Source organism: Pseudophryne corroboree, chromosome 3 (assembly GCF_028390025.1).
Source record: "Pseudophryne corroboree isolate aPseCor3 chromosome 3, aPseCor3.hap2, whole genome shotgun sequence".
Lineage (NCBI taxonomy): Eukaryota > Metazoa > Chordata > Amphibia > Anura > Myobatrachidae > Pseudophryne > Pseudophryne corroboree.
In genome coordinates this window covers 93377033-93393790 of record NC_086446.1, presented here as the reverse complement: position 1 = coordinate 93393790, position 16758 = coordinate 93377033, and the positions used below count along the sequence as shown (strand labels likewise).

The window sequence follows — 16758 nt, the reverse complement described above, 5'->3', positions numbered from 1 at the left end:
TTTGCCCTGTTGAACGATCATTACCAGTTCCAGGCAATGCCCTTTGGCCTGTCCACAGCTCCGAGGATCTTCACGAAGGTGATGGCGAAGATGATGTTCCAGCTCCAAGTCCAGGAGGTCAATATTGTCCCTTACCTAGACAATCTCTTGATAAAGGCGAAATCCAAGGAGCTTCTATTGCTCAATATAGACCACACCATTCAGATTCTGTCACATCATGGGTGTATCCTCAATTTACAAAAGTCTCACTTGGAGCCTACTCAGCGGCTCCTGTTCCTGAGAATGTTTCTGGCTCAGAAAGTATTCCTCCCAGAAGACAAGGCGAGGATGCTCCAGGAGATGGTCCGAGCGGCCCTCAGGCCATATCGGATCTCCATTCATCTTTGCATAAGATTGTTGGGAAAGATGGTAGCCTTCTACGAGGTGATCCAGTACGGAAGGTTCCATGCCAGAACATTTCAATTGGATCTTCTGAGCAAGTGGTCCGTATCACATCTTCAGATGCACCGGATCATACGTCTATCACCTCAGGCCAGGATTTCCCTCCTGTGGTGTGGTGGCTACAGTCCTCAAACCTGCTGAAAGGTCGAATTTTCGGGATTCAGGATTCTCCTCACAAACGGATGAGAGTCTGAGAGGATGGGGAGCTGTCACCCGAGGCGCCCAGTTCCAGGGCAGGTGGTCAACCCACAAAGCCCTACTTCCAATCAACATTCTGGAACTGCGGGCGATCTACAAAGCTCTGCTTCAGGCCTCTCCTCTGCTCCGGGACCAGGCCATTCAAGTTCAGTCTGACAACGTCACAGCGGTGGAATACATAAATCAACAAGGAGGAACAAAGAGCAGAGCCTGCATGCGACAGGTGTCCAGGATACTCCTCTTGGCAGAAAGAATGCAAGAGTATTGTCGGTCATCTTTATTCCTGGGGTGGACAACTGGGAAGTGGACTTCCTAAGTCGTCACGACCTACACCCGGAGTAGTGTTGCCTCCTCCCACAGGTATTTTGGGAGATCACTGATCTGTGGGGCTGGCCGCAGATCGACTTTGATGGCATCTCGGCTCAATAAGAAACTTTATTGGTATTGTTCGAGCACCAGGGACCCACAGGCGGTAGCAGTGGATGCACTGAAGACACAGTGGCCTTACAGGTTGATCTACCTGTTTCCTCTGATTCTGTTGCTCCCGATGGTGCTAAAGAGGATCAGGCATCAAGAGTCCAGACAATTCTGACTGCCCCAGTCTGGCATCGGAGGGCATGGTACGCGAATCCTCTGGACATGTCCATCGCAGACCCTTGGCCTCTGCCAATGAGAAGAGATCTTCTGCAACAAGGACAGTTTGTCTACCCGGACTTACGGTGGCTTCGTTTGATTGCATTTCGGTTGAGCGGAACATCCTAGCTCACAAAGGCCTGTCCAAAAAGGTTATTGCAACCATGGTTCAGGCCAGAAAACCGGTGATGTCAAAGCACTATCATCATATCTGGAGGAGATATGTCTCTTGGTGTGAGGAGCGCAAGTATCCTCCGGTGGATTTTCACTTGGGACGTTTCTTACATTTCCTGCAGGCTGGAGCGGATATGGGCTTACGTCTGGGCTCTCTTAAGGTCCAGATTTCAGCCCTCTCTATCTTCTTCCAGAAGAAGTTGGCAGTGTTTCCAGAGGTTCAGACTTTCTTTCAAGGGAATCTTCACATACAACCTCCCTTTGATCCACCAACGGCACCCTGGGATCTGAATGTGGTATTGGAATTTCTATAGTCCTCCTGGTTTGAACCGTTAAGGACGGTAGAAGACAAGTACCTCACGTGGAAGACGATGATGTTACTGGCCCTGGCTTCTGCTAGGCGTGTCTCAGAATTGGGGGCCTTATTGTGTAAAAGTCCATACTTGGTCTTTTACGAAGCATACTTGGTCTTTTACGAAGACAGAGCAGACTAGGCAGCAGTTCCTGCCGAAGGTTGTTTCTGCGTTCCACTTGAACCAACCTATTGTGGTTGCGTCCGGTTCTGGCACCTCTGCCCCTCCGGAGGCGTTGGATGCTGTGCGAGCCTTGAAGATCTACGTCAAGAGGACGGCTCAGTTCAGAAAGACGGATTCCCTGTTTGTGCTTTATTATACGCAGAAAAAGGGTTACCCTGCTTCTAAGCAGTCCACTGCTCGGTGGATTAGGCTGCATATCCAACAGGCCTATGTGACGGCAGCCTTATCTGTTCCACAGTCTCTGAAGGCCCGCTCCACAAGATCGGTGGGTCTTCCTGGGCGGCTTTGCGTTGAGTCTCGGCCTTGCAACTATGTCGAGCTGCTACCTGGTCGGGGAAGAACACCTTTGTGAAGTTCTACAGGTTTGATACCCTGGCCAATGAGGATACCCAGTTTGGACAGGTGGTGCTGCAGACGTCTCCGCACATTCCCGCCCGTTCTGGAAGCTTTGGGACGTCCGCATCGTACTAAAACCCCAGTTTCCCTTATGGATGCTAGAGAAAATAGTATTTTAATTACCTACGGGTAAATCCTTTTCTCGTAGTCCATAAGAGATACTGGGCACCCGCCGCAGTGCGTTGACCTTTCTGCAGGTTTTTCTTCTGTAAAAGTTTACCTGTTCAGCTGTTGCTCTTGTTGTTGTTGTTGTTACCAGCTGCTGCTGGTCAGTCAGTTATGTTATTGGTGTGCTGGTGTAAATCTCACCACTCGTTATTGTTCTGTTCCTTCTCTCAAGTATCCCCATTCTCCTTCGGGCACAGTTTTACCTAGACTGGCTGTGGGAGGGGGCATAGAGGGGAGGAGCCAGCACACCCAGTTGAAGAAATTTAAAGTGCACCGGCTCCTTTGGACCCCATCTCTACCCCATCGTACTAAGACCCCCAGTATCCCTTATGGACTACGAGAAAAGGATTTTCCGGTAGGTAATTAAAATCCTATTTTTGAGAATTTTCTCTTTGAAAGGGGGATTACAGTGTACTCTTCTTTTCTATCTTTTTATTACTCTATTTTGAGGCTATGAAAAGTAAGTAAACTGCCAGTGTATATGGTGACACAATGGTTTTTAGTGCCCAACCCATATGCATTCATTTTACTAGCATAAGTAATAGGCATAAAAAAATAAGTGTTAAAATCCTTAAATAATAGTACTAAAGAAGACTAGATTATATGGTATACGCCACAGGTTCTATTCCCACTCTATGGTTGGGAATAGTCAATGATAGTCGGCATGCGGGATGTAGGAAGAGGCGTTGTGACTAGCGGTCTCCTGACTGTCGGTCTCATAACTAGGATGTAGCTGGCCCCGCCCCCCTTCCTTTCCTCCTCCCGCCTGCCATCTCGAATCCCGGCGACGGTATGTTGATCGCAACACACCCAACACATACATATTTATTTATTGTCCCCTGGGATTTTCACACACAGTGGTGTGAAATACACAATACATCTAGTGAGTGCCAGTTTTGTGGACAAAAATGTCACCATGGACCAGAATCTCGAAGGAATGTTTTCCAGCACCTTGTTGAATCCACACACAAAGTTCAGGCTGTTCTGTGAGCACAGGGCATACATGCCTACTTTCAGGCTGCCCCCTACGTGTGGGGTATCCAGGACGGAACATCCGGGCAGCTGTTCGGGGAGCGTCGCTTAATATAAGGGGTGGCACAGGAGTGTGACAGTAAAGGAGGTTTTGCAGGGGGCGTGGCTGTGGAATCGCGTCATCATAATCACGCCCCCCTGCTATGCATTGCTGAGATTACCGGCATTGTAAAGCAAGGGGCAGGACTACAATGATGCAGTTCAGCGCACAACGCGTCATCTGCTCCCCCGGGCCACCCACTTTTGCAGAGGATGGAGGGGGATGCCGGGAGTTGCGGGTGGTGGATGCCGGTTCCGGGAGACTTGCCTTCCGGAGTGCCGGGAGCGCCGCACGATTTTTGGGAGTCTCCTGGCTGTTCCAAGAGGGTAGGCAAGTATGGCATAGGGTCTAATTCAGATTTGTACACAATGCCGATACTTACGCAGCTAAGCGATTATCGGCTGACTGCCTATGCATAGTGTTCGTACTGCACTCGCGTCAAGGTACCTTTGCAAAGTCGCTCACAGTGAGATTTTATTCACAAAATGAGTGATAGTCAAAGATCAGTTGGCGGTTACGGGGAGTGGCAGCAAAAACGTAGCCATCTCAGTTCACGCGGCCATACTGCGAGACCATAGGGCCGATTATAGGAGGATCTGTGACCACCGCTGCGTGTTTGTACGCAGATGCATCTCAAACCATTTCCAGGCGGCTAAGTCATTAGTATATTTTCTCACATTCACTACGTATTGGATCGCAGCTCCGAATGCATCTGAATCAGGCCCACAGGCCACTGTATATGTATAAATGCATATCTCATGCATCCTCTTATTACCATCATTGATAGATGTACTAGTATGACCTGGATGTAACTGTCGCTGGCATACACACACTACATAGGATCTCTCTGTGATGAAATCCGAGACCCCTTTCTCATGCATTTTTCTGCTCATTTAATCAATTTCCAGAGGACCTCCGAAAACGGCTTCTTTCTGACCACCTCTTTGGGAACTAGGGCTGACTGATCTACTATACTTGAGCTAATGCATCGCCCATTTGATAAGAGCTTAGTGCAAGTATTAAAATATCCATCTTGTCTTTAAATACAGCTTTAGTTTGGTGGAAGTGTACATTTCAAAAGTATTGGTTTTCTGGTCCATTCTCAGGGTTGTAGTTGTTTTGATGTATGTACGGATGTTACATAGAGTTATGGACTGATGTTACAAAGAGTTTGTATGGATGTTACGTAGGGTTATGTACGGATGTTACGTAGAGTTATGGACGGATGTTACGTAGAGTTATGTACGGATGTTGCGTAGAGTTATGTACAGATGTTACATAGAGTTAGGCACGGATGTTACGTAGAGTTATGGATGGATGTTACGTAGGGTTATGTACGAATGTTACGTAGGGTTATGTACGGATGTTACAAAGAGTTATGTATGGATGTTACTTAGGGTTATGCACGGGTGTTACGTAGAGTTATGTACGGGTGTTACGTAGAGTTATGTATGGATGTTACGTAGAGTTATGTACGGATGTTGCATAGAGTTATATACAGATTTTACATAGAGTTAGGCACGGCTGTTACGTAGAGTTAGGGACGGATGTTACAAAGAGCTATGGGGGTAATTCCAAGTTGATCGCAGCAGGAATTTTTTTAGCAGTTGTGCAAAACCATGTGCACTGCAGGAGAGGCAGATATAACATGTGCAGAGAGAGTTAGATTTGAGTGTGGTGTGTTCAATCTGCAATCTAATTTGCATGGTAAAAATAAAGCAGCCAGTATTTACCCTGCACAGAAACAAAATAACCCACCCAAATCTAACTCTTTCTGCACATGTTATATCTGCCTCCCCTGCAGTGCACATGGTTTTGCCCAACTGCTAAAAAAATTCCTGCTGCGATCAACTTGGAATTACCCCCTATGTACGGAGGTTACGTAGAGTTATGTACGGATGTTGCATAGAGTTATGTACGGAGGTTACGTAGAGTTATGTACGGAGGTTACGTAGAGTTATGTACGGAGGTTACGTAGAGTTATGTACGGAGGTTACGTAGAGTTATGTACGGAGGTTACGTAGAGTTATGTACGGAGGTTACGTAGAGTTATGTACGGATGTTGCATAGAGTTAGGCATGGATGTTACGTAGAGTTATGGATTACAAAGTGTTATGTACGGAGGTTATGTACGGATGTTACAGAGTTATGTACGGATGTTACGTAGAGTTAAGCACGGATGTTACGTAGAGTTATGGACGGATGTTACAAAGAGTTATGTACGGAGGTTACGTAGGGTTATGTACGGATGTTGCATAGAGTTATGTACAGATGTTACATAGAGTTAGGGACAGATGTTGCGTAGAGTTAGGGACGGATGTTGCGTAGAGTTAGGGACGGAAGTTGCGTAGAGTTAGGGACGGATGTTGCGTAGAGTAAGGGACGGATGTTGCGTAGAGTAAGGGACGGATATGGGTAGAGTTAGGGACGGATGTTACATAGAGTTATAAACGGATGTTAAATAGAGTTATGGACAGATGCTACATAGATTTATGGCCTTCATTCCGAGTTCACTCGCTAGCTGCTTTTAGCAGCATTGCACACGCTAAGCCGCCGCCCTCTGGGAGTGTATCTTAGCTTAGCAGAATTGCGAACGAAAGATTAGCAGAATTGCGAATAGAAATTTCTTAGCAGTTTCTGAGTAGCTCCAGACTTACTCAGCCATTGTGATCAGTTCAGTCAGTTTCGTTCCTGGTTTGACGTCACAAACACACCCAGCGTTCGCCCAGACACCCCCCCGTTTCTTCAGACACTTCCGCGTTTTTCCCAGAAACGCCAGCGTTTTTTCGCACACACCCAGAAAACGGCCAATTTCCGCCCAGAAACACCCACTTCCTGTCAATCACGCTACAATCACCAGAACGATTAAAAATCCTCGTTATGACGTGAGTAAAATACCTAACTTTTGTGTAAAATAACTAAGCGCATGCGCTCTGTGAACCTTGCGCATGTGCAGTAAGCGACTAATCGCAATATAGCGAAAATCGGCAACGAGCGAACAACTCGGAATGACCACCTATGTACGGATGGATGTTACATAGAGTTAGGCACGGATGTTGCATAGAGTTATGTACGGATGTTGACTAGAGTTAGGCACATATGTTGACTACAGTTAGGCATGGATGTTACATAGAGTTATGTACGTATGATACATAGAGTTAGGCACGGCTGTTGACTAGAGTTAGGCACGGATGTTACATAGAGTTAGGCACGGAGGTTGCATACAGTTATGCACGGATGTTGCATAGAGTTATGTACGGATGTTGACTAGAGTTAGGCACATATGTTGCATAGAGTTAGGCACAGATGTTGCATAGATTTAGGCACAGATGTTGCGTAGAGTTAGGCACGGATGTTGCATAGAGTTACACACGTGTGTTGCATAGAGTTAGGCACGGATGTTACATAGAGTTATGTATGGATGATACATAGAGTTATGTACGGATGTTGACTAGAGTTAGGCACAAATGTTGCATAGAGTTAGGCACGGATGTTGCATAGAGTTACACACGTGTGTTGCATAGAGTTAGGCACGGATGTTACATAGAGTTATGGACTGATGTTACAAAGAGTTTGTATGGATGTTACGTAGGGTTATGTACGGATGTTACGTAGAGTTATGGACGGATGTTACGTAGAGTTATGTACGGATGTTGCGTAGAGTTATGTACAGATGTTACATAGAGTTAGGCACGGATGTTACGTAGAGTTATGGATGGATGTTACGTAGGGTTATGTACGAATGTTACGTAGGGTTATGTACGGATGTTACAAAGAGTTATGTATGGATGTTACTTAGGGTTATGCACGGGTGTTACGTAGAGTTATGTACGGGTGTTACGTAGAGTTATGTATGGATGTTACGTAGAGTTATGTACGGATGTTGCATAGAGTTATATACAGATTTTACATAGAGTTAGGCACGGCTGTTACGTAGAGTTAGGGACGGATGTTACAAAGAGCTATGGGGGTAATTCCAAGTTGATCGCAGCAGGAATTTTTTTAGCAGTTGTGCAAAACCATGTGCACTGCAGGAGAGGCAGATATAACATGTGCAGAGAGAGTTAGATTTGAGTGTGGTGTGTTCAATCTGCAATCTAATTTGCATGGTAAAAATAAAGCAGCCATTATTTACCCTGCACAGAAACAAAATAACCCACCCAAATCTAACTCTTTCTGCACATGTTATATCTGCCTCCCCTGCAGTGCACATGGTTTTGCCCAACTGCTAAAAAAATTCCTGCTGCGATCAACTTGGAATTACCCCCTATGTACGGAGGTTACGTAGAGTTATGTACGGAGGTTACGTAGAGTTATGTACGGAGGTTACGTAGAGTTATGTACGGAGGTTACGTAGAGCTATGTACGGAGGTTACGTAGAGTTATGTACGGAGGTTACGTAGAGTTATGTACGGAGGTTACGTAGAGTTATGTACGGAGGTTACGTAGAGTTATGTACGGAGGTTACGTAGAGTTATGTACGGAGGTTACGTAGAGTTATGTACGGAGGTTACGTAGAGTTATGTACGGAGGTTACGTAGAGTTATGTACGGAGGTTACGTAGAGTTATGTACGGAGGTTACGTAGAGTTATGTACGGAGGTTACGTAGAGTTATGTACGGAGGTTACGTAGAGTTATGTACGGATGTTGCATAGAGTTAGGCATGGATGTTACGTAGAGTTATGGATTACAAAGTGTTATGTACGGAGGTTATGTACGGATGTTACAGAGTTATGTACGGATGTTACGTAGAGTTAAGCACGGATGTTACGTAGAGTTATGGACGGATGTTACAAAGAGTTATGTACGGAGGTTACGTAGGGTTATGTACGGATGTTGCATAGAGTTATGTACAGATGTTACATAGTTAGGGACAGATGTTGCGTAGAGTTAGGGACGGATGTTGCGTAGAGTTAGGGACGGATGTTGCGTAGAGTTAGGGACGGAAGTTGCGTAGAGTTAGGGACGGAAGTTGCGTAGAGTTAGGGAGTAAGGGACGGATGTTGCGTAGAGTAAGGGACGGATGTTGCGTAGAGTAAGGGACGGATATGGGTAGAGTTAGGGACGGATGTTACATCGAGTTATAAACGGATGTTAAATAGAGTTATGGACAGATGCTACATAGATTTATGGCCTTCATTCCGAGTTGTTCACTCGCTAGCTGCTTTTAGCAGCATTGCACACGCTAAGCCGCCGCCCTCTGGGAGTGTATCTTAGCTTAGCAGAATTGCGAACGAAAGATTAGCAGAATTGCGAATAGAAATTTCTTAGCAGTTTCTGAGTAGCTCCAGACTTACTCAGCCATTGTGATCAGTTCAGTCAGTTTCGTTCCTGGTTTGACGTCACAAACACACCCAGCGTTCGCCCAGACACCCCCCCGTTTCTTCAGACACTTCCGCGTTTTTCCCAGAAACGCCAGCGTTTTTTCGCACACACCCAGAAAACGGCCAATTTCCGCCCAGAAACACCCACTTCCTGTCAATCACGCTACAATCACCAGAACGATTAAAAATCCTCGTTATGACGTGAGTAAAATACCTAACTTTTGTGTAAAATAACTAAGCGCATGCGCTCTGTGAACCTTGCGCATGTGCAGTAAGCGACTAATCGCAATATAGCGAAAATCGGCAACGAGCGAACAACTCGGAATGACCACCTATGTACGGATGGATGTTACATAGAGTTAGGCACGGATGTTGCATAGAGTTATGTACGGATGTTGACTAGAGTTAGGCACATATGTTGACTACAGTTAGGCATGGATGTTACATAGAGTTATGTACGTATGATACATAGAGTTAGGCACGGCTGTTGACTAGAGTTAGGCACGGATGTTACATAGAGTTAGGCACGGAGGTTGCATACAGTTATGCACGGATGTTGCATAGGGTTATGTACGGATGTTGACTAGAGTTAGGCACATATGTTGCATAGATTTAGGCACAGATGTTGCATAGATTTAGGCACAGATGTTGCGTAGAGTTAGGCACGGATGTTGCATAGAGTTACACACGTGTGTTGCATAGAGTTAGGCACGGATGTTACATAGAGTTATGTATGGATGATACATAGAGTTATGTACGGATGTTGACTAGAGTTAGGCACAAATGTTGCATAGAGTTAGGCACGGATGTTGCATAGAGTTACACACGTGTGTTGCATAGAGTTAGGCACGGATGTTACATAGAGTTATGTATGGATGATACATAGAGTTATGTACGGATGTTGCATAGAGTCGGGTATAGATTTTGCATAGAGTTACACACGTATGTTGCATAGAGTTAGGCACGGATGTTACATAGAGTTATGTACGAATGATACATAGAGTTATGCACGGATGTTACATAAAGTTATGCACGGATGTTGCATAGAGTTATGCACGGATGTTGCATAGAGTTAGGCACGGATGTTGCATAGAGTTAGGCACGGATGTTGCATAGAGTTAGGCACGGATGTTGCATAGAGTTAGGCAGAGATGTTACATATAGTTGGGCACGTATGTTACGTAGACTTTTTCCCTCCCACAGAAAGATGGACACACAGGTGCGGCAAGCCCCCAGTACCATCTATGACGATAGGAATGTATCTCTGTAACTGGAGGAACGGGAGCCAATTGTTACTCTCCAACGCTTCCTGAAGATGGACAGCATGCCGGCGGCACCCGGGGAGATCCTGAACCACGCCTCCGACTTATACCACCTGAACGGAAAGGTACGTGAGACGGCTCTTTACCCAACACATGACAAGCTCAGACTACGTATAGCGGGGGGCGGCCAAAGTGGGATTTTCAAACATCAATCTCACTTAAGTTATCTCCTACCATAAACCTAGCAAATTCACTTTATTCCAGCAGGAATGTAGTTCTCAGGTTACTGTACTTAATAGCTAGGATTGTCATCACATACAGCGAACCAAAAGAGTGGCACAAATTCTAAACCAAATAAAGTAATCCATTGTGTCAGGTTGCCTTGGTATTCTCATGCTCCGTGCTGGCAAATAGAATGGGGTCTACATATAGCCTAAAACGCCCCGGCCTCCAGATCTGCTGGCTTCTGTAGTGCTTTCCCTGTTCTGCATATTTTTTATTTTAGTGTTATCCTTGTAAATGATCAATGTGTACGTCTACTTCTATTTCCTGGTTTTATATAACAATACTGGTAAATAATATAATAAACAACCCTGGAGCTCTGACCGTTGCACAGTTTATCCCTGATATAGCTGCATGTATACCCTGGTTTCATAATTAATCAGTTATTAACCATTTTTCTGCTGCGGCTGTGACCGCCCCGGTACAGCAGGGAAATAGTGACCCGGAGCGACCCCAGAGGAGGCAGGCCGGTCTGCAAGTTGGGTACGTATGACTTCTCTTGCTCTTAGTTTCCCCCGAGGTTGTCTTCTGTAGTGAGAATCCTGTTCTAGTATTATAGAACTATAATATATTCTGCTATATCCTTCCCTTCCCAAACCTCTATATTCGTCCTCCTTGTGAGTGAGTAGTATCGGGTGACTGATGGATTTACAGTGAATAAATGTAGGCCTAATACCTGCGCAGCTTCGTGGTTGATTTTTATGCCCGTGGGTCCTTTGCTGTTTAGAGACACACAGAGTGGAGTTCCAGCCTACTATTGGCGCCTATGTACGCAATTGTCTACCAAAAGCATTTCCAATTAGTGGCAGATCCCCCTCCTGTATCCTGATTGTTGGATGACCAGGGCCATCTACCAATCAGTGTGCTACCTGCAGCTGATGACCAGGGCCATCTACCAATCAGTGTGCTACCTGCAGCTGATGACCAGGGCCAGCTACCAGTCAGTGTGCTACCTGCTGCTGATGACCAGGGCCATCTACCAATCAGTGTTCTACCTGCAGCTGATGACCAGGTCCAGCTACCAGTCAGTGTGCTACCTGCTGCTGATGACCAGGACCATCTACCAATCAGTGTGCTACCCGCAGCTGATGACCAGGGCCATCTACCAATCAGTGTGCTACCCGCAGCTGATGACCAGGGCCATCTACCAATCAGTGTGCTACCTGCAGCTGATGAACAGGGCCAGCTACCAGTCAGTGTGCTACCTGCTGCTGATGACCAGGGCCATCTACCAATCAGTGTGCTACCTGCAGCTGATGACCAGGGCCATCTACCAATCAGTGTGCTACCTGCAGCTGATGACCAGGGCCATCTACCAATCGGTGTGCTACCTGCAGGCTGCATGGCTGTGCCTGAGATGAAGGGAGAGGATGCTGCTTACTGGCCAGTCCAATGTGTCTAAAATGCAGGGCAGCCATGCAGGATCCTCTGTCTTCCTCCCGGCCACCGGGAGCTTCCATGTATTATTCAGCCACTGGGAGGCTGCCCCAGCTAGGCCTGGATCAGCTACTGACTGCAAAGCAAATCTGTGCCTCCCTTTGGGGGATTTGGGGTACTGAGCTGCGCATAGTGGGAACCGTACACATGTCACTGTAAAATCCATCCTACTTCACCTTTAATCTCATTTGTTTGTTTCTCGAAAAATATTGCTCAATTTATCCTAATAATGCACATCAGTAATTCTGCTTTTTTATCACGTGTCACCTGTTTGTTTAAATGTTTTTGTTATGTTAGTTCAGTGTGCCTAGATCAGTATTCCCAACTCCAGTATTCTGGGACCCCTAACAGAGCATGTTTTCCAGATCTCCTAGTTGGAGCACTGGCTGATACTTTTTGAAAGATACACAGGGGGTAATTCAGACCTGATCGCTAGCAAGCGATTTTTGCACTGCTGCGATCAGATAGTCGCTGCCTACAGGGGGAGTGTATTTTATCTGTGCAAGTGTACGAACACATGTGTAGCGGAAAACCAGCGATTTGAAATACTGTCAAACACCACTAGCGCTAAGGTAAAATATCACCATAACATCCCTTTAGGGCTGAGTAACGAATCATTTTCCTCTCAGGTGTGTCTCCCGTTCAAGTAGACAGTTTCAGATTCTCAGATATGGATGTCATAGAAAAGATAAAATAAACAACCAATGTGTAGTATGTAATATCACAGGCTAATAGTATACATGTGATGTCCTAAGGTGAATGAAGTAGATTCAGAGCGTACCCCACTCACACTGAAAGTGGATATTTCAAACGTATCAAGGTTTCTTTTATGGCAGTATCCTTCATTTATTCATATAGCAACCGGTGTATCAAGGAATAGGGTCACACTCAGACTTAATCATGAAAAAACTCTTGTAGCAGACAGGAGATGCGTACCCCAACACTCACGCTTTGTAGGTGGGCTGTAAACATATAAAGGTATCTTTCTCCCCTTCAAGGGTAAGTTGAAACAAATGCGTACCGCAACTCACAATCTGAAATACTGTATGACTCCTATCAAGGTATCTTTCAATTTTCGTGTGAAGATAACCACTGGAAAGTTCTAGTGTAGTCTCCCGGCGTAGGTCATAAAGAAATAGAAACAAACCAGTGTGTGACCGATTGCATCTATCAAAAATGTATAGCAATTTCCTCCTAGTATGATATCCACCGATTTCAAACACCCTTCAGCAGATATGAGCTAATGCGTACCCAGACACTCACACTCTGAAGGTGGGTGGTAACCATATAAAGGTATCTTTTGCACCTCCCAGCGTAATTAATGGTAGTTAATGTTGCGTACCCTGACTCACAATTTGATGTGTTTAGAGGACTCCTATCAAGGTATCTTTAGACTTCAGGTGACCCATGCAGTTTTAAGTATTCAGATCATGTATTTCTCCGTTACCCCCAAAAAAAAGAAAAAATATAGATGCTCTTACCACAATGAGTAAAAGAAAGGGGTTACAGATTTTATTTAACAATACACGCCATAAAATAGAAGTAAGGACAACCATGCACAATAGTGCACTGGGTAAATACACATGGATAAAAATGGCAAAGAGAGATGACACGCTCTTGCAAAAAAATTTTCCTTAAAAAGTGAAACAACAAGATACAAGATAAAAAGTATAAGATAAAAAAATCCGGATAAAACAGCTACTCACACTCCTGTAAATCAACGCGTTTCGGCCCACAGGAAGTGACGTTGCGGCACCGAGGTGTTCATGGGAGGTGTAGTCATATCTCCCATGAACACCTCGGTGCCGCAACGTCACTTCCTGTCCGGACTGAACTACGAACGACGAGCGGCCGGACATGAGAGAGATTACTACATTTCCCAGAAATACCGTGATGCCGCAACGTCACTCCCGCCGGAAGTGGGAACACGTTATGTTATACCTTAATTTCTAATGTTTCCAGTTAGATTTTTCACACTAGTTGAGGAGAATAATTATGTATTTGTTAAAATTGATCTATAGTAAAATGGCAAAGGGAAAATAATTGCGGATAGAGGGAAAAAAATCTCTCTACAATTATTATGTCACTTCCTGCTCGCTCCTTATTGGTGTTGTGTCCTTTAAATACCAGGCTACTCACACACTCCAATACATCTTGAGAAAGGCCCAGATGTGGGCCGAAACGCGTTGATTTACAGGAGTGTGAGTAGCTGTTTTATCCGGATTTTTTTATCTTATACTTTTTATCTTGTATCTTGTTGTTTCACTTTTTAAGGAAAATTTTTTTGCAAGAGCGTGTCATCTCTCTTTGCCATTTTTATCCATGTGTATTTACCCAGTGCACTATTGTGCATGGTTGTCCTTACTTCTATTTTATGGCGTGTATTGTTAAATAAAATCTGTAACCCCTTTCTTTTACTCATTGTGGTAAGAGCATCTATATTTTTTCTTTTTTTGGGGGGTAACGGAGAAATACATGATCTGAATACTTAAAACTGCATGGGTCACCTGAAGTCTAAAGATACCTTGATAGGAGTCCTCTAAACACATCAAATTGTGAGTCAGGGTACGCAACATTAACTACCATTAATTACGCTGGGAGGTGCAAAAGATACCTTTATATGGTTACCACCCACCTTCAGAGTGTGAGTGTCTGGGTACGCATTAGCTCATATGTGCTGAAGGGTGTTTGAAATCGGTGGATATCATACTAGGAGGAAATTGCTATACATTTTTGATAGATGCAATCGGTCACACACTGGTTTGTTTCTATTTCTTTATGACCTACGCCGGGAGACTACACTAGAACTTTCCAGTGGTTATCTTCACACGAAAATTGAAAGATACCTTGATAGGAGTCATACAGTATTTCAGATTGTGAGTTGCGGTACGCATTTGTTTCAACTTACCCTTGAAGGGGAGAAAGATACCTTTATATGTTTACAGCCCACCTACAAAGTGTGAGTGTTGGGGTACGCATCTCCTGTCTGCTACAAGAGTTTTTTCATGATTAAGTCTGAGTGTGACCCTATTCCTTGATACACCGGTTGCTATATGAATAAATGAAGGATACTGCCATAAAAGAAACCTTGATACGTTTGAAATATCCACTTTCAGTGTGAGTGGGGTACGCTCTGAATCTACTTCATTCACCTTAGGACATCACATGTATACTATTAGCCTGTGATATTACATACTACACATTGGTTGTTTATTTTATCTTTTCTATGACATCCATATCTGAGAATCTGAAACTGTCTACTTGAACGGGAGACACACCTGAGAGGAAAAGGATTCGTTACTCAGCCCTAATGGGATGTTATGGTGATATTTTACCTTAGCGCTAGTGGTGTTTGACAGTATTTCAAATCGCTGGTTTTCCATTTCTTGTTTTAAATGTGGTGACATTTATTTAGAAATCTGTTACACCTAAGCAGCTCAGCGCCAGTTAAGACCATCCCGATACTTTTTTGTTTCCATACATGTGTAGCGAAGCTGTACAAACTGGTGTTGTGCAGTCTCTGCGCAGCCCAGGACTTACTCAGCCGCTGCGATCACATCAGCCTGTCCGGGACCGGAATTGACGTCAGGAACCCTCCCTGCAAACGCTTGGTCCCGCCTGCGTTTTTCAAACCCCTCCCTGAAAACGGTCAGTTGCCACCCACAAACGCCTTCTTCCTGTCAATCTCCTTGCGATCGCCCGTGTGCACAGATCCGTCGCACAAACCCATTGCTGAACGGCGATCCGCTTTGTACCCGTGCAACGTGCCTGCGCATTGCAATGTATACGTATGCGCAGTTCAGACCTGATCGCAGGCTGTGAGAAAACGCAACCTAGTGATCAGGACTGAATTACCCCCACAGTTGGAGCTAATTATTTCACTTGTGATTCTGAGGAGATCTGGAAGACATGCACCATTAGGGGTCCTGGAGGACTGGTGTTGGGATACACAGGGGCAGATATTCATTTTCCTACAGGGGCACAGTTGTAAGGTGCTATATACATCTCATTAGGCGGTGTGTTACTCGCATCTCTGACCAGCTGGAGATTCCAAGTGTCTTTACAAAGGCAAAATGGCTTTGTACCATGCGTGCCAGCTTTTCCTATTTGGTCTCTGGGAGATCCGAAGAGGTCCATATCAGATGGTTGTGGGCGTTGTGATTTGAATCATATAATCATCGCCCTGCGCCCTTTATGTAATGCCGAGATTTACTAGGGAAGCGGGAGGGTTGATCACTTTCCCGGGGGACTGGTTAACTCCCCCCAAATTCCTAGTGTCCGGGAAATTTTTGTAGAGTAGGAGAATATGCTTTGTATTTTTTTATGAGATGGGAGAATCCTCACCGTCCCCAGAAGCGTATTTAATTCCATTGTACAAAATGGCATCACAGTATTCCAATTAAGTGTATACCCACCTCACCAAGCCAGTGACACCCCTGATTTGATGTGCACCTGTGTAAGAGGAAAAGGGAGACATCACAAATGCCTGTTTGCATAGCACTTTTGCACATGTACATTTATAAAGCTGGGTACACACTTGGCCAACGTATCAGGCAACCGTCCGACCCACTGATCAACCTAACGATTGCTAAGGTTTCTGCACAAATGACCATGTGCATATGCACCTACCAGTTATCCACCCAATATGTCTGGCCTTGTGGCATCACATTCAATGGATTCTGTGTCCGATATATCGTTCAGTTTGCTGGTCGCCCGTACACACAGCTGTGCTGCAGTGCTGACCTGATATGTCTGTGAATGACGTCTTTCACAGACATATTGGCTGTACACACAAGTCGATATTTTGGCAAGTGTGTACCCAGCCAAAGGGAAC

General features: G+C 45.1%; 1 protein-coding gene across 2 annotated transcripts in view; it reads left to right on the top strand.

The window, feature by feature from the left end:
• The window catches only part of LOC135054849 (zinc finger protein 585A-like), a 166486-nt gene that overhangs the window by 46315 nt on the left and 103413 nt on the right, over positions 1-16758 (top strand). For both annotated transcript variants that reach the window (XM_063958247.1, XM_063958248.1), the window contains exon 2: positions 10147-10330. In XM_063958247.1, coding sequence (XP_063814317.1) covers positions 10259-10330 — 72 coding nt within the window. In that variant the 5' untranslated portion in view covers positions 10147-10258. The remainder of the gene's footprint in view (positions 1-10146; positions 10331-16758) is intronic.